This window comes from Dama dama, chromosome 18 (genome assembly GCF_033118175.1).
Source record: "Dama dama isolate Ldn47 chromosome 18, ASM3311817v1, whole genome shotgun sequence".
NCBI classification, from domain to species: Eukaryota; Metazoa; Chordata; class Mammalia; order Artiodactyla; family Cervidae; genus Dama; species Dama dama.
Window position 1 is genome coordinate 7,087,881 of NC_083698.1, and position 18,320 is coordinate 7,106,200.

The 18,320-nt window shown below is 47.2% G+C and overlaps 1 protein-coding gene across 1 annotated transcript in view; it reads right to left on the reverse strand.

The window, feature by feature from the left end:
- Positions 1 to 18,320, reverse strand: part of ABCA13 (ATP binding cassette subfamily A member 13) — a 374,898-nt gene that overhangs the window by 248,012 nt on the left and 108,566 nt on the right. The window contains exons 28-29 of the mRNA XM_061166289.1: positions 6,642 to 6,755; positions 1,685 to 1,775 (exon numbers count right to left, since the gene is read on the reverse strand). Of these exons, the coding sequence (XP_061022272.1) occupies positions 1,685 to 1,775; positions 6,642 to 6,755 (205 nt within the window). The remainder of the gene's footprint in view (positions 1 to 1,684; positions 1,776 to 6,641; positions 6,756 to 18,320) is intronic.

An 18,320-nucleotide genomic window follows, 5' to 3' on the forward strand; every position in this document is an offset into this window, starting at 1 on the left:
AAAAAGCAAGGAAAAAAAAAAAAACTCAAGCTGAAGCACAGAGAAAAAAAGATTAGAAAACAAGAGAAAAGGATAGAACAAGCATATGGACAAAGAAAATCTTTCATGGTGTTTAATTGGAGTCTCAGAGGAGAATTAGAGAGAAAATGTGTCAGAAGTAATATATCAAGAGAAAATGACTAAGACTCTCCCTAAACGTACAATATCAAGAAACTAATTCAAGAAGTGCTTCAAAACCAAAGCAGGAAACCTGTGATGTAAAACGTACCTAAGCAGGTCAAAGTAAAACTGCTGGAAAGAAACAAGAAAAAAATTTAAATATAAACATAAGAAAATAAAGATCTTACATGTTCTCAGTAGTAAATTAAACACAGTCTCAAAACAAATCATGCCTAAACTGACAGAATTAAGGAGAAATAGACAAATCCACAACCATAACGGGAAACATAAACACATACTTCTTAATAACCAATAGAACAGGCTTACAAAAACCAAGGACATACAGGGTTGCATCCCCTCCCCATATAGAACTGTTACATGGAGAAGCCAGGCTAACCATGCGGGGGCATTAAGTCAACAAATTTGGAACAAATGAAGTCATATTGATTGTACATGCTTTGACCACTGCGACCTGAAGCTGCAAGTCAGTAACACAAAGATAAATGAAAAATCCCAAATATTTCTAAATTAAGTTATAAACTTTCAAATAATTAAAGAATCAAAAAAAAATAAAACAACACTTCACTGAATAATATGGAAAATAGAAACGTGTTGACAAGTGGTATGGGTTCTCAGCAGGGTGCTGGAGAAGCATTTGGTCCCTGCGCCCCAAGGTAACCCTAGTGGGGCTGCAGGTACACAGAGTAATGAACCTCAGTGTCGGGACAGAAGACATCTGGTCCTCACCCCACAGCTCGCAAGGGAGCCACTTGCTAGTTTTCCAGAATGACTGCGTTTTCAAGTCTGCTTTAACTACATGAAAACATGATTCAAGGCAGTAATATCTACTTAAAAATACTGTTAAACTTTCTAAGGCCGTAAATCACTAATGCCTTGCCCCCCACTAACCCTCATGCTCCAGGCAGACGCAGCCCCTGTCCTGGGCACAAGCACAGTGCCAGGGGCCTCGGATGGCCTGACACCCTTCCTTCCCTCCCGGAAGTACTTCCATTCCATCTGCTGGTCCAGGCTCCTGGGAGCATCCCTGGGACACAGCTAGCAAACCAGACTCTCGCTCAGAGCCTGACTCTGCTGCATGTTCACAAAACGGCTGTTGAGTATCTAAACGAAGTCACAGATCAATAAACTGTAGACATGCAATAAACATTTGCTGACTGATGAATATTTTATCTAAGCTTCAGATCTTCAAATCTTCAGTATAAATGCTTTCAGTTGACTTAGAAACTCAGTGATAGCCATTTCTTTTATAAACTTGTGTTATACCTCACAATTCACATATTTAAATCAGAACCCTTCCTTTTGAACTAAGTCCCTTACTATTCAAGCCCTGAATCAACAAGTCAGAAAGCTTCAGTTATAAGCAAACCATGGAGTATGTTTAATTCAAGCTCTTTATCTAACAGATCAGAAACCAGAAACTGGGTGAGGAAGCAGTGGCTTATCTGTGTCACCCAGAAATTTCCTGGCCAGAGGGTGGACCCACCACACCATCCACCGCACTTACCAAAGATCTGAAGCTTTTCAGTCAGTTTGCCTACATCAATGTGCAGCTGGCTTTTTATAAAGCTTCTTATAAATTTGTTTTTCAGGGCTTCCTAGAGGAAAACAATATAGTTGAACAAAAATAATCTCACCATTCCTCTTGTGAAATAATACTTGCTAGATTTATTTCATGATACAGGAAAATGGCACAAAAAATGAGTCATCTGAAAAGGGTTTTAAAACACCCCAGTGAATAACAGGACAACATTTGCTTAGGACTTTACTTGAAAAACAAAAGTAAACCACTTAGGTTATAATTGTAAATATGCATTAGTACTGAAATCAATTTGGGTTATAGTTGTAATTATGCACTAATATTAAAAATAAGGGGCTTCCTGGGTGGTGCTAGTAGTAAAGAACCCTCCCGCCAGTGCAAGAGACCTAAGAGATGCAGGTTCGATTCCTGGGTTGGGAAGATACCCTGGAGGAGAGCATAGCAGCACACTCCAGTATTCCTGCCTGGAGAAGCCCATGGACGGAGGAGCCTGGTGGGGTACAGTCCATGGGGTCACAAACAGTTGAACACCCCTGAATCACTTAGGACACACTCATTAAAAACAAAGAATGAATTCAGTGTTGACTTTTTTTCAAATCTTTAACAAAACGATTTGGTGGTCCTTTATATAAATCCTTTGTGTTGCCTTTTCCAAGGGCCAGTTATAAAGAGGGGGTCATTGTCACAAAAACACTGATGAAAGGTTTCAGCCTTTTCCCAAACCCTGTCTTGAACCTGCAGTATTCAAAGCCTTGCCATTGGAAGCACATTTGGTATCCTTATGCACATCTTCTTTCACTATTGATAGTCCCAACTCCACTCACTGGTCAAAGGTTTCCCTGTGGAAGGTCCTCCAAGATTACTTTCATCAGCTTGATGGCATCTTGCCTGCTTATCCAGCAGCTGGCACGTGCACCCCAGCACTGTGGTACCACCCGCTTACTACACTCGACAAGCCACTGAGGGTGAAAATATAGATGCGGGGCGCCAACGCAGGATTAGGCAAAGGGAGGGGGAGTTCTGAGTGGGGATTAATTTGGGGATTTGTCAGCTCCCTGGAGAATATTGATGTTATCCTGACTTAGCTTTACCAAACAACTTTATAACTTGAGGACTTCTGACAATTTTCAAGTAAGAACCACCTTCTGCATTTAGCTCTTTAATTTCACAGTCACCTTATATGTGATGATTTTATTGACTCTTGTCTACAGATGACAGGACTTCGTGATGAAACCTCAGTGTCTGCTTTTTTAAAATCTCATTTATGTTCTCACACTGCCGCTGCTGCTGTTCAGTCACTAAGTCGCGTCCAACTCTTGTGACCCCATGGGCTGTAGCCCACCAGGCTCCTCTGTCCACAGATTTCTCCAGGCAAGAACACTGGAGTGGGCTGCCATTTCTGTCTCCAGGGATCTTCTTTCACTGAGCACTAGCTACTCGCCCACCATTGTGGGAGGCACTTTATATGTATTAGTCATTTAATCTCAGCAACATCTCCACAAAAAAGATGCTTTTAATTGAAGGAAAAAGTAAGTCAGGGTTGCCGACATCAGAGGAATACTAACCTGGCCCTCTGGGGGCAGAGCCAGACCAATGAAGGACCCTGGCATCAGTTATTGAAAGTCCATGGATAGTATGGACGCTCCTTGAATGCGATCCTGATGCTAAGAAATAGAGCCACTCACCACACTTCATTCTCTTAGCAAAAAGTTCTTCAAGTGACTGAATAAGTGGCTTTAATTTCTAACTTGACTACTGTGTAAACAGCATTCAGCTAAACTAAAGATTTCGACATGAAACTACCTGACATTTTCTCTTTTACTGAAGTTATGTTTGATTTACAAAGTTGTCTTAATTTCAGTTGTGCAGCATAGTGGTTCAGTTATACATATGTGTAGTCTTACATTCTTTTTCATATTCTTTTCCATTTTAGGTTACTATAAAATATTGAATATGGGTCCCTGTGCTATATAGTAAGTTGTTGTTTTTCTATTTTATCTATACTAGTGACTATCTATTAATCCTAAACTCCTAGTTTTTCCCTACCCCTCCACAAACCACCTGATTCTTGAGATGGATTTGGTTACTGTTACATTCTTATGCTACTTTCAGGAGACTGGATTTGCTGTTTATTATCCTGCGTGTAGGGCTTCCTCAGTGGTTCAGTGGGAAAGAATCCGCCTGTAATGCAGGAGCCATAGGAGATATGGGTTCAATTTCTGGGTCGGAAAGATCCCCTGGAGGAGGGCATGGCAACCCACACCTGTATTCTTGCCTGGAGAATCCCACAGAGGTGCCTGGCGGGCAAGAGTCCGTGTGGTCCCAGAGTCGGACACAACTGAAGGGCCTAAGCACACCCACACATACTACATGTAATCGTCTGTAGTTACAGCGAGAGCCCTTATCAAAGTGAACTATTTACTGTAAACGATTCATAACAGAAAATGTCTACTGATCTTTATGGCAGCAGATGAACCCATGAGTAAACAAAGAAGAAAGCAGTAACACCCATGCCCACACAAGAGCATCACAGGCTTCCAACTCCAGGAACGGAACCTGCCAAGGCCCACTGCTATGCTCGGAAATCCTCCTCAGCTTGCCCAGAGGCCACACCTCCCCAGGCTGCTCTCAGCCGTGACCACCACCAAGGTCACTCCTAAGAGTCACGGCGCCCCAATGCAGGAACCCGTCCCCATGGTAAGTGACTTCAGCTCGATGGAGGCACTCACCAAACACAGGGGCTGGTGAGGTGTTTCCCCCCTGCCCCCTGGCACCCCGCCCCCCCGCCAGCCCCCATCCTGCAGGGCCAGATCTGCTGACTAGAGACCCAGCACCCAAACTCCCCTGCCTCCCCAGCCTTCCCAGCCTCCCTCTGCCTCCATAGCCTCCCTCATTCCCCAGCTTCCCTCATCCCCCTGCCTCCCTCTGCCTCCCCCACCTCCCCTGCCCCACCAGCCTCCCCTGACTCACCATCCTCCCCAGCCTCCCCTGCCCCACCAGCCTCCCCTGACTCACCATCCTCCCCATCCTCCCCAGCCCCACCAGCCTCCCCTGACTCACCATCCTCCCCAGCCTCCCCTGCCCCACCAGCCTCCCCTGACTCACCATCCTCCCCATCCTCCCCAACCCCACCAGCCTCCCCTGACTCACCATCCTCCCCATCCTCCCCAGCCCCACCAGCCTCCCCTGACTCACCATCCTCCCCAGCCTCCCTGCCCCACCAGCCTCCCCTGACTCACCATCCTCCCCAGCCTCCCCTGCCCCACCAGCCTCCCCTGACTCACCATCCTCCCCATCCTCCCCAGCCCCACCAGCCTCCCCTGACTCACCATCCTCCCCAGCCTCCCCTGCCCCACCAGCCTCCCCTGACTCACCATCCTCCCCATCCTCCCCAACCCCACCAGCCTCCCCTGACTCACCATCCTCCCCATCCTCCCCAGCCCCACCAGCCTCCCCTGACTCACCATCCTCCCCAGCCTCCCTGCCCCACCAGCCTCCCCTAACTCACCATCCTCCCCATCCTCCCCAGCCCCACCAGCCTCCCCTGACTCACCATCCTCCCCAGCCTCCCCTGCCCCACCAGCCTCCCCTGACTCACCATCCTCCCCATCCTCCCCAACCCCACCAGCCTCCCCTGACTCACCATCCTCCCCAGCCTCCCTCTGCCTCCCTCTCCCTCCCTGCCTCCCCCACCTTCCTCTGCCTCCCCAGCCTCCCTGCCTCCTTCTGCCTCCCCTGCCTCACTGCCTCCCCTGCCTCACCAACCTCTCCTACCTCCCTGCCTCTGCCCCAATACCTCTTTCCCTGACAAAATCCTCACACATGCAATCTCATCTCAGTATCTGCTTTGGGAAGGACCCAGACGCAGAGACATCTTCCTACATACCAGTGCTTTACATAATTTAAATCGTTTCACAGTGGCTTTTTCCTCCCTTCACAGGTAAGAAGCCCAAGGCACACAGAAGTTCAAGATCACACACACTGAAGACAGGGCTGGGAATCCAGACTCTCCAGCTCTGAGGCCCTGCTCAGGACCAGCTAGAACTACATGTCTGGTGGATAAGAAATAAACCAAACAAGAACAAGACATAGGTATATTTTCTCAAGCTCAAGTTAGAGCGACACAGATGCCCCAAAAACTTATCATGTGATCTACCTTGATTAAAGTTTTGTAACCTCTCTGAAGAGATTGAGACATTTGAAGCTACAGTCCATGATTTTTTGGAATACATTATGTTCCCAATACAGAATATTAGGGAATGAAGGGTTTTAACAGGCCCACAGTTCAAAAGCATGCAAACCTTCCAAAAAGCTTTCAGGTGGCAGGGGCTGATGAACTGGAATTGGGAGCCTGAGGCTGACATATATACACTGCTGAGACTATGTATAAAATAGGTAACTAATGAGAACCTGCTGTATAGTACAGGGAACTCAAACCAATGCTCTGTGGGGACATAGATGGGAAGGAAATCCAAAAGGGGGGATATACGTATATGTGTGGCTGATCCATTCCGCTGTACAGCAGACTGTCACAGCAGTGGAGAGCAAATATATTCCAATAAAAAACTGAACCCCTTTGGGGAACTCGGGGCTTTTCAAGGCACGAGCTACTTGTCTCCTTGCATGGCCCTGAAACAAACCATTCTCTGCTCAAAAAAAAAAAGCTTTAAGTTAATATGGAATTTAAAGCACAAAAGTATTAATGAATTATTGATCATTCTCACAGCAGTAAGATCTTACACAGGCAAAACAACTGATCATTTACAAGAAGTTTTCACACTTACGCAATTTTACATCAACATTACTAGCCACCCGGGAAAGCCAAGCCCCAGGTGACTCTATAGTACCCTCTGAAGGACACCTCTGGTTTTGCAGACACACCTGGGGTCTCCCAGCCCTTGGTGGCAAAGGGGCCACCTCTCACCTGCAGCCGGTGGAGCATCTGGCCGTTTCCACTGCTCTGAAAAATGCTGGACACCTTCAGCAGTATTTCTGATAAAGTCTTCAACTTGCCCACAAAATCAAAAGTATGATTTACCTGAAAAATAAAGCACATCAGGGTGTGTCTCTAGTTCAGCTGTGTTGCACTAGGAAGATTCTTCAGCCCTGTGGCTGCTACAACAAGGAGATGTACATTGTGTGCAACTTGGCCATCACAGCAAAGATCTTCCAAGGCCACACGTCAACGGAAAAGGTGACCATGCCAGTGCCCCTTCCTCCAGGCTTCTTCCACTGGGTGTTGCCCATCTGTTCACCATGGAGTCCCCAGGGTACACGTCACTCTAAGAATGAATGTTCCAGTATATGCCGGCTAAATAAGACAACATCTGCCCACAAGTCCTCCTCAATCATACATTCTCAACTAGCATCTATGATCTGGTTTATGATACCCAACTCTATTTAGGAGAAAGCAAAACTGTATTTTTTAATTAGAGGATAATTGCTTTTTTGTGTTGGTTTCTGCCATACAACAACTCAAATAAGTCATAACTATATATGTATATATATATATATATATATATATCTCCCCTCTTTTCAAGCCTCCCTCCCCCTTCCCATCCCATCCCACTTCTCTAGGTTTTCACAGAGCACCAATTTGAGTTCCCTGTGTCATACAACAGATTCCCACCAGCTATCTATTTTACACATGGTAGTTTTGGGCTCCAAAATCACTGCAGATGGTGACTGCAGCCATGAAATTAAAAGACGTTTACTCCTTGGAAGGAAAGTTGTGACCAACCTAGACAGCATATTTAAAAGCAGAGACATTACTTTGCCAACAAAGGTCCATCTAGTCAAGGCTGTGGTTTTTCCAGTAATCATATATGGATGTGAGAGTTGGATGGTGAGGAAAGCTGAGCTCCGAAGAATTGACGCTTCTGAACTGTGGTGTTGGAGAAGACTCTTGAGTCCCTTGGACTGCAAGGAGATCCAACCACTCCATCCTAAAGGAGATCAGTCCTGGGTGTTCATTGGAAGGACTGATGTTGAAGCTGAAACTCCAATACATTGGCCACCTGATGCAAAGAGCTGACTCATTTGAAAAGACCCTGATGCTGGGAAGGATTGGGGGCAGGAGGAGAAGGAGATGACAGAGGATGAAATGGCTGGATGGCATCACCAACTTGATGGACATGGGTTTGGGTAGACTCCGGGAGTTGGTGATGGACAGGGAGGCCTGGCGTGCTGCAATTCATGGGGTCAGAAAGAGTCGGACATGACTGAGCAACTGAACTGAACTGAACTGAGTGTAATGTTTTTACATTTCAATGCTACTCTCTCAATTCATCCTACCTTCTCCTTCCATCACTGTGTCCACAAGTCTGTTCACTAAGTCTGTGTCTCCATTTCTTCCCTGCAAATAGGTTCATCAGTACTATTTTTCTAGATCCCATATATATGCATTAATTACAATATTTATTTTTCTCTTTCTGACTTACTTCACTCTGTATAATAGGATCTAGGTTCATCCTCTTCACTACAACTGACTCCCAACTCATTTCTTTTTATGGCTAAAAGTGGGGCTTCCCTGGTGGCTCAGATGGTAAAGCATCTGCTTGCAATGCAGGAGACCCGGGTTCGATCCCTGGGTTGGAAAGATCCCCTGGAGAAGGAAATGGCAACTCACTTCAGTACTCTTGCCTGGAAAATTGCATGGACGGAGGAGCCTGGTAGGCTACAGTCCATGGGGTTGCAAAGAGTCGGACACGACTGAGTGACTTCACTTCACTTCAGTAGTCAATTACATATATGTATCACAACTTTATCCATTCTCTGTCAACGGACATCTAGGTTGCTTCCATGTCCTGGCTACTGTAAACAGTGCTACAATGAAATCTGGGGTGCATATATCTTTTTGAATTGTGGTTTTCTCAGGGTATATGCCCAGTAGTATGAAAGTGTTAGTTGCTCAGTCACGCCCAACTCTTTGCAACCCTGTGGACTGTAGTTTGCCAGGCTGCTCTGTCCATGGAATTCTCCAGGCAAGAATGCTGGAGTGGGTAGCCACTCCAGGCAAATAGAAGGGGAAAAAAGTAGAAGCAGTGACAGATTTTATCTTCTTGGGCTCCCAAATCACTGCAGACAGTGACTGCAGCCATGAAATTAAAAAGTGCTTGCCCCTTGAAAAGAAAGCTATGACGAGCCTAGATGGCATTAAAATGCAAAGACATCACTTTGCCAACAAAGGTCCATCCAGTCAAAGCTATGGTTTTTCCAGCAGTTATGTACGAATGTGAGAGTTGGACCTTAAAGAAGGCTGAGCACCAAAGAATTGATGCTTTTGAACTGTGGTGTTAGAGAAGACTCTTCAGAGTCCTTTGGACAGCAAAGAGATCAAGTCAATCCTAAAGGAAATCAATTCTGAATATTCACTGGAAAGACTGATGCTGAAACTGAAGCTCCATTACTTTGACCACCTGCTGCAGAGCCAACTCACTGAAAAAGGCCCTGATGCTGGGAAACACTGAAGACAAAAGGAGAAGAGGATGTCCGAGGATGCGATGGTTAGATAGCATCACTGAATCAGTGGACATGAATTTGAGGAAACTCCAGGAGATGGTGAAGGACAGGGAAGCCTGGCGTGATGCAGTCCATGGGGTCACCAAGAGTCAGACACAACTTACCAACTGAACAATAACAATGTCCAGTAGTGGGATTGCCAGGTCACATGGTAGTTTTATTCCTAGTTTGTTAAGGAATTTCCATACTGTTCTCCATAGTGCCTGTATTAATTTACATTATCACCAATACTGCAAAACTGTATTTATTTATTGTTGCTAGCAGAGCAAATGAGCATAAGGTTTTTGTAAAATAATTTGGTATCGTAAAAAATATTCATAGTCACTGACCTACAAAAACCTTCCTTGCTTTTTTCTCTCAAAATGAAAGGATACTGTCCTAAGGAAATAATTGAAATGAAATACAAAGCTATACCCATGAAGATGCCTCTATGTGTGTGTGTGTGTGTGTGTGAGTGTGTGCACACTCAGTCGTGTCCAACTCTTTGCAACCCTGTGGACTGTAGCCTGCCAAGCTTCTCTGTCCATGGAATTCCCCAGGCAAGAATGCTGGAGTGGGTTGCCATTTCCTTCCCCAGGGGATCTTCCTGACCCAGGGATCGAACCCACGTCCCTTGATCTCTTGAATTGGCAGGTGGATTCTTTGCCACTGAGCCACCCGGAAAGCCCCATGAAGATGCCTATGGCCACATTACTATATTTCTATATCAAAAACAGTCTAAATGCAAAGAGCTAAGATTAAAGAGAGTTTGGGAGTGCAACCACACACCTCTGAGGTCACAAGGGCACAGGTCACGCCAGCTCCGGGGCTGGAAAGAAGCGAGGGGCTCCCGCTGCTAATTCCCACAAGGAGTCCAGGCCAGGATGAAGTCACCAGCACACGGCTGCCCCTGCTGCTCCTGCCCTCCCCGCCCTGCACCTGGGCCCCACCCCCTGCTCGGCTGCTAGGGGTCTGAGCCGTAAAGGGAGGTGCAGCCTGTCCATACGCCTCCCTCCTGCCTTCACACAACCCTGAGAGATGCGGACCCACACGACGTCTGTGTCATTTACCCACCCGGGTAAGTGTGAGCCTCTTCCTAAGGATGAGCAAGCATGGGAAACACCAAGGGGCACATGAAGAGATCCTTCTGTTCAAAGGACGAGGCCGGTGTATGCATCAGAATAAAGGTCTTTATCTGGAACTGATTTAGGGTAAGACAGGAGAAAATGTATAAAGCAACCACTTTGTATTTCAAGAAACATCCAGGAGCACAGAGGAGGTGGTGGGAGGCCGTGATGACACGGGAACGACCCCACAGGAAGAGGTGCGACCCAGAGGCTGAGCACAGGCTCGGAGTCAAAGCAAAGGGGACAGACTGGGGGCTGGTCTGGAGCCATAACAGAGACCCCACTCCAGCCCTCAGAGGAGGCTGGAGACATAGAAGGAAAAGGACAAGTCAGAGACAATCAAGACAGGTGCAAGAGACCTAAGCCAGGGAGGACTCGGAACTCAGAGCAGAGAAAGGGCTAGAGAACAGGCCCAGTTATCACAGGAGGCGGAAAACCCATCACTGCTGAGTCTGCACATCTGAAGACCATTTCTGGTTTTGTTTTGTTTTGTTTTTTTAATTGAAGTACATATAAGTTACAGGTATACAATATAGTGATTCACAATTTTTAAAGATTATACTCTATTTGAGTTATTATAAAATATTGGCTATATTCCCTATGCTGTATAATATATCCGTGTAGCTTATTTTAAACATAAGAGTTTGTACCGCTTACTCCCCAACCCCTATTCTGCCCCCTTCTCCCCACTGATAACCACTAGTTTGTTCTCTATATCTGTGAGTCTGCTCTCTTTTTAAGGGCTGTCTTTTTATTATTCTTGTTTGCACTGGATCTTTGCTGCTGCACAGCGGGCTGTCTCCAGATGCAGCGAGCAGGGGCCGCTCTTCACTGCTGTTTGCAGACTTCTCACTGCGGTGGCTTCTCTTGTTGCAGGGAACAGGCTCCGGCACGCTGGCTTCAGTCGTTTTGGCTCTCGGGCTCTAGAGCACAGGCTCAGCGGTTGAGGCACATGGGTTTAGTTGTGCCTTAGTTGCTCCACAGACAACAACTACGATTCCACAGGAAGCAGACTCTTCCCGGACCAGGGATCAAACCCACGTCTCCTACATCAGCAGGCAGATTCTTATCCACTGCAACACCAAGAAAATCCTGCTTCTTTTTTGTTATATTCACTAGTTTCATTCTTTTTTTTTTTAGACTCCACATTTAAATGATATCATACAGTTCTTGTCTTTCTCCATCTGACTTATTTTACTTAGCATAAAAAACTCAACAAATCAGCAAACAAAACAGAAACACACTGAGATTCAGAGAACAAACTGGTGGTCTCCAGTGAAATAGGCAAAGGGGAATAAGAGGCACAGACTTCCTGGAGAAGCCCTCCCCACTTTAGGCGGCAGCACTGGAAACTGCTGGAAGCCTCATGGGCACCAGATGAACCGAGCAGATCAAAATAACAGCACAAAGCCAGTGATGATTAAACATCCTTGGAGTTACAGCCTACAAACAAGGCTGAGACCTGTGTGTTAAACCTAAGCAACAGACTGTCTGCAAAAATGAAAGGCATTTTTTACAGAGTCTCTGAATGCAGCAGTCAAAATGCCCACAGTACAACTGAACATCACATGCCACACATAGAACCAGAGAACTCACAAGCAGTCAACTGATGCCAATATTGAGACAAACCTGATGTTGGAATGATCTGGCAAGTGTTTTAAAGCTGTCATCATAGAAATGCTTCAACAAGCAATTAAAAATTATCTTGAAACAAATTAAACAGCAGAAAAATCTCAACAAGAAAATACAAGTTATTAGAAAGACAGATATGCACAGGGCAGTACAGAACTGGAAAACGCCGTAACAAGAAGTATTTTTAATTTGCCAGATGATCTCAAGTAGAGGAGCAGAAATGACAGAGGACAGGAGCAGTGAACTTGAGGACAGGACAATACACATCAACCAGTAAGAGCAAGAGGAAAAAACAGACGAGGTGGCCAGAGCTTCGGGGACCTGTAGGATAATAACAGAATGTTCCATGTTTGTATCTGAGTCCAAGAAAGATAGGGGTGGGGCTGAAAAGCTATCAGAAGGAATAATGGCTGAAAACTTCCCCAAACTGGTGAAACAGAAAACTTACAGAATCAAGAACTTGAACAAAACCTTCAGAAGGTTGTAGGGAGACCGGGAGGCTCGGAGCTCAGAGCCCCACTTGGAAGTGGGCACAATTCTCAGAAATGCCACAGCCTCAAGTCTTGTTTTCACTTCTGCCTCCTTGGGAGAAACTGCTTGGGTTCTCTTTTCACCTATCCATCACCTAATAACTGCTGGTTTTAGAAAATAGCCTCTCTTACTTGCAGTTAATTTTGACTTAAAAGAAAAAAAAAAAAGAAAGATGGAGAAGGAAATGGCAACCCACTCCAGTATTCTTGCCTGGAGAATCCCATGGACGGAGGAGCCTGGTGGGCTACAGTCCACCGGGTCGCAAAGAGTCAGATACACTGAGCGACTTCACTTTCACTTTCACTTTCAACCCTCAGCTGAGATGACTTTCAGCTCTTGTGTTTGCTATTGATTGTTTTCTTGAGTTCTCAAAGACCTGTGACCATATTTTTTTTTAAGTTGCCTGTTTTCTAATTGCATCACTTTACACACTATTGTCTAATAATATGTGGTATTTAGAAAGCCTTCTTAATTATTTTGAGTAGCCATTGCCTGTATTCTCTTAGCACCTCCTTGGTTTTCTTACGTGAACTCATCTGACAGGGAAATGCAGCTTTTTTGTTTGCCCTCTCTGCATACTGGACCGTCAGAGTCAGTGTTCTAACTAATCCCTGATGGTCTCTGAGTTACTGTTCTAACAGACTCAGTAGTTATGTGCTTCAGGAATTTTTCGGTAGAATTGATCCTGTTAGGAGACTCTTGGTGTCACCTTTGTTATCTTAAAAGCTGGTCCCTTCGCTGAGGCTCTTAATTTTTTGAAAACTTGATGCTATTTCATCTGAAAAAAATTGGCAAGGCTATTTAAAAAATTGAGGGAAGCCATTTAAGAAGTTGAAAAGTAATTGCAAACAACATTGGGTAGTTGTGACTTTCAGTTCTGTATCAGTTGAATTTTTGTGCTCTTTTCCTTGTGTATGTGGTGGTTCTACTTTTCTCCAATAAAACTTTTCATTTAAAAAATAAATAAATAAAATAAATTAAAAAGAAGAAAGAAAGAGGTGACTGGGTCGCAGCATGAGATCTTAGCTGTGGGCTTATTTTTTCTGCTCATTGTTTTCTTATTTACATCACCCTGCTCCCTCCTCAGCATTCAGACTATTTATTTGCCTATTGCTTCTAAGGGGAATGAGGCCTGAGGGACCTGGAGGAGGCCAACAAGTTTTCTGAGTCAAAGGACATGAGATGGAGGCCAGGTTGGCCAAGGACCGTGGAGAGACCCTGAGCAAACCATCTCAGCTCTGAAGCTGGGTTTACAAAGCAGCCTGGTGAAGGTGCTCGTCTCTCATGGTGCTTGGATGTGGCTGTCTGTCTGTCTGTCCTGGCTCGTCCATCTCACAGCTGTCACCTTAATTAACCTGTGGCCTTGGAATCGAGGACAAAATGATGACAGTGCATAGATATCCAAGGTCTATGCGGAAGCAGCATGCATCTCGGGGGCTGGGGATTATCTAGTTTCACAGAACAGTGTGTTCCCAGACCTACTGATGCTGCTTTCTCAAGGAACCGCTGCTTTACAGGGGATTACATCAAACTAGTCTATTTGTAAATGTAATTACTTTTTCTCTGGGCAGTTTTCCTGCGTTTTGATAAAATGTTCCATGTTGAACATTTCCACCCACCCGAGAATCTCGCTCTGGGGTGAATACTGAGGACCTATTTTCAGATGAGTGATCTGATGCCTGCAGTCAGACATTGAATGAGTGTGAGCTCTGTTCCCTCTGAGGGGCTCCCCGAGGACAATCGCTGCCTCCTGGGCCCACAGTGCTCTGTGCACACACACAGTCCTGTGTGCAGGGCGCATGCGCCTCCAGCTTGTGCCAGGTTCACTTGCAGACTCCAGTCCTGGGAGGCTCCCACCTCGCAGACATCTTTCATCTTTGACAAGCAGCAGAAAGCAGAGTATTTTCATTTCTATTCAGTTACTTAATCATCAGGCTTTATGTCCACTAAATAGTAAAAACACCAGTAGCCTCCGTCCATCTATAACCTGTGAGGCTGATTCTCATCCTCCCAAAGCTCCCCCGAAGGCGTGCTGAAGGTGGATAAACACCATGCACCAATACACAAAGGCATAAAATCATACAGAGCGTCTGTTCAGGAATCTAGTGTCCCAGGCTGATAATAGTAAAGGGTGCTGCAGGGTACAAGCTCTTTCCCACATGATAACCTAACACTGTAAATATGGCTGGTGAAAAAGCATATAGCTATGGCGTTCACAACATGCTTCCATGTACCAGCTAATGAGGGCTTCCCTGATGGCTCAGCGAAAGAATCTGCCTGTAAGACAGGAGACACAGGAGACATGGTTTGATCCCTGTGTGAGGAAGATCCCCTGGAGAGGAAATGGCAACCTACTCCAGTATTCTTGCCTGGAAAATCCCATGGACAGAGAAGCGTGGTGGGCTACGGTCCATGGGGTGGCAAAGAGTCAGACACGACTGAGTGACTGAGCGTGCATGCACCAGCTAATAAACGTGGGAGAGTAAACCTCACCAGCCTTCACTACATTCTGTCTGCAAAATGGGCCTACCAGCACCTGCCCACAGGCTTCCCTGATGGCTCGGTGGCACAGAATCCACCTGCCAATGCAGGAAATGAGGCCTCAGTCCCTGGGTCGGGAAGATCCCCTGAAGGAGGAAATGGCAACCCACTCCAGTACTCTTGCCTGGAGAATCCCACGAACAGAGGAGCCTGGTGGGCTATAGTCAATGGGGTCACAAAAGTGTCGGACACGACTCAATGATTTTCAACAACAAGCACCTGCCCTACTGGGTTCTTCTGAGAAGTGAACGAGAGAGGATCTGGGAAAGTGTCCGTGATGGTTCCCGGAACCTTGGAGAAGCACTGTGGTTCAATCTGCATGTGAACGTGTTAATGTGAGTGCAGAACCAGGAATGGGTGTCCACCCACACTGCCCCCATCCCCGCACCTCATCCCATCAGAAGCCCTAAGGCCAGCAGTGACCAGCCTCCCCTACCATAACCTCCCATAACCACCCATCCTGTGGGAAGCAGTCTTCTCACCATCCCCCGGCCCTGTTGTCTCTGAGGATCCGCGTCCCATTTGCCCACAGCCAGCTCCTCTGAGGACAGAGCTGCTCTGCTAGCATGTGCATGCCAGGGTAGGGGTACAGTGAGGTGTGCCAGAGAAATAAAACATGGGCCTTGGAGACACACAGACCTGGCCTCAGAAGTCATTACCGCCCCCTGCTGAGAGATTCTGCCATGCTGACTAACCCGAGACTCACCCGAGGAGTGAGTGAGGTCACTGCTAACACCCCTCAAGGGTGTGAGGGCTGGATGAGGCTCCAGCAGGGTCAGGACTACAGGCAGGAATTCCTCCCTAGTATCTCTCCCTCCACCTCCTCCCATACATACTTGATAAACTGAGACTTAACATTTAAAAGCTGATGAGCTTTGTACTTTAATTCCAGGTGCAAGCATGCTCAATTGTGTCCTACTCTTTGCGACCCTATGGACTGAGCCCACCAGGCTACACTGTCCATGGGGTTTCTAGGCAAGAATACTGAGGTGGGTTGTCATTTCCTTCTCTAGGAGCTCTGTGGGAACTCCTTACACCTCAGGAGCCCCAGGTCCCTAAGATGAAAAAGCCCACGCAGGACCCGCTGTGTGGGTATCAGGTCATCCCCCCGCTCCAAGTCCACACTCAGGCCTGGTCTGAAGGACAGGGATGGCCCGTGCTGACTGGTTCGACGTGAAGCTCTGCCACAGAGATCCAGGGGGCTGCTGGAGAGGCTTCTCCCTCTTGATCTCCCTGTGGAGTCCCCCCAACCCTGGCAGGTGGCTACTCCCAGAGGCTCCCTCAGAGGCTTCTCCCCCTTGACCTCACTGTGGAGTCCCCCGCCCAGCAGGCGGCTCCTCTAGAAGCTCCCTCAGAGGCTTCCTCCTCCTGACCTCATTGTGGAACCCCCGCCCCGGCAGGCAGCTCCCCACAGAGGCTCCCTCAGAGGCTTCTCCTCTTGACCTCACTGTGGAGTCCCCCCACGGCAGACGGCTCCTCCAGAAGCTCCCTCAGAGGCTTCTCCTCTTGACCTGACTGTAGAGTCTCCCCACAGCAGACGGCTCCCCCCAGAGGCTCCCTCCTCTTGATCTCACTGTGGAGTACTGCTCCCCCCACCGGGCAGGCGGCTCCTCCAGAAGCTCCCTCAGAGGCTTCTCCCACTTGACCTCACTGTGGAGTTCCCCCCGCCCCGGCAGGCGGCTCCCTCCAGAGGCTCCCCCCAGAGGCTCCCTCAGAGGCTTCTCCCCTTGATCTCCTGTGGAGTGCCCCCCCAGGCAGGCGGCTCCCCCCAGAGCCTCCTGGTCACCCAGCCCCCACGCACCTGGCCCCCTGCACACAGCACCTTTCCAGGCTCTTCTCCAACAGCAGGGGCTGCTGCTGGCCTGGCATCTCCTTGCGGACGACTCCCCGCTGCAGATGATGCCCCCAGGTCTGGCCTGGTCCAACCTCACTGAGAGTCACCGAGTGTAGACCTTCTCCAGCCCCCAGAATGCAGACGCCCCTGAAACCATACCAGGAAGGCTCCTGGGCGACCCAGCCACCCAGCTGGCCAGAACCATGCTCTCCCCAGGGAGGTCGGACCCCAGCCCTGGTTGGAGGCCACATCCGGTCTTGTCCCTTCTTTGGACACCCTCGTAGCCCAGCAGAGAGGCTTCGTGCTTTAAAATTCTCTTCACATCACTGACCAGCCCATCACCTTAGCACCTTGCTACAGTGGGAACACTTCCTCTTAACTCTCCCTGCTGTTACTCTTGGTCAAACCCTGACCCACAGACCAGGAAGGAAGCCTGTGGACACTGCTCTCAGAATGAATCTCTCATCACATTATTTCTGAGTTATTTCTTCAGATGTTTGTCTTCTCTTTCCCCATTGCAGGGTGAGCTCTTCAACAAGAGGATGGTCACACTAGCTGTTACAGTGCAGAATATAGCCCAGTATATAATACTATAGTGCATATAATATTGTTATCAATGATATTATGTGTAATAATACACTATAACAAAAATAAATTCTTTGTTGAAATTTTTAAATTGAATTTAAAATAAAGCTGTGATAGAGAGCCATTTTCTGTGAAATTTCTAAAATACCCACAATCCTTAAACGCTTAATGCACTGGGATTATCTGAATAACACTGGCTTTGGCTCCAGGCCCCTCTGAAGCACAGCCCTGAAAGGATGAATGCCTGAAGCCCGTCTAGATTAATGTCACTTCACTGTGAGAGCCCAGGCTTTCAGTAAATACCCTGCCAAACGGACATTCTCAAGATAAAAGCAGAAGTTATCAAGTACATTCAGAATCAGCTCAGTTCAGTCGCTCAGTCGTATCCAACTCTGCGACCCCATGAACCGCAGCACGCCAGGCCTCCCTGTCCATCACCAACTCCCAGGGTTTACTCAAACTCATGTCCATTGAGTCAGTGATGCCATCCAACCATCTCATCCTCTGTCATCCCCTTCTCCTCTTGCCCCCAATCCCTCCCAGCATCAGGGTCTTTTCAAATGAGTCAGCTCTTCACATGAGGTGGCCAACTTATTGGAGTTTCAGCTTCAGCATCAGTCCTTCCAATGAACACCCAGGACTGATCTCCTTTAGGATGGACTGGTTGGATCTCCTTGCAGTCCAAGAGACTCTCACGAGTCTTCTCCAACACCACAGTTCAAAAGCATCAATTCTTCAGCGCTCAGTTTTCTTTATAGTCCAACTCTCACATCCATACATGACCACTGAAAAAACCACAGCCTTGACTAGACGGACCTTTGTTGACAAAGTAATGTCTCTGCTTTTTAATATG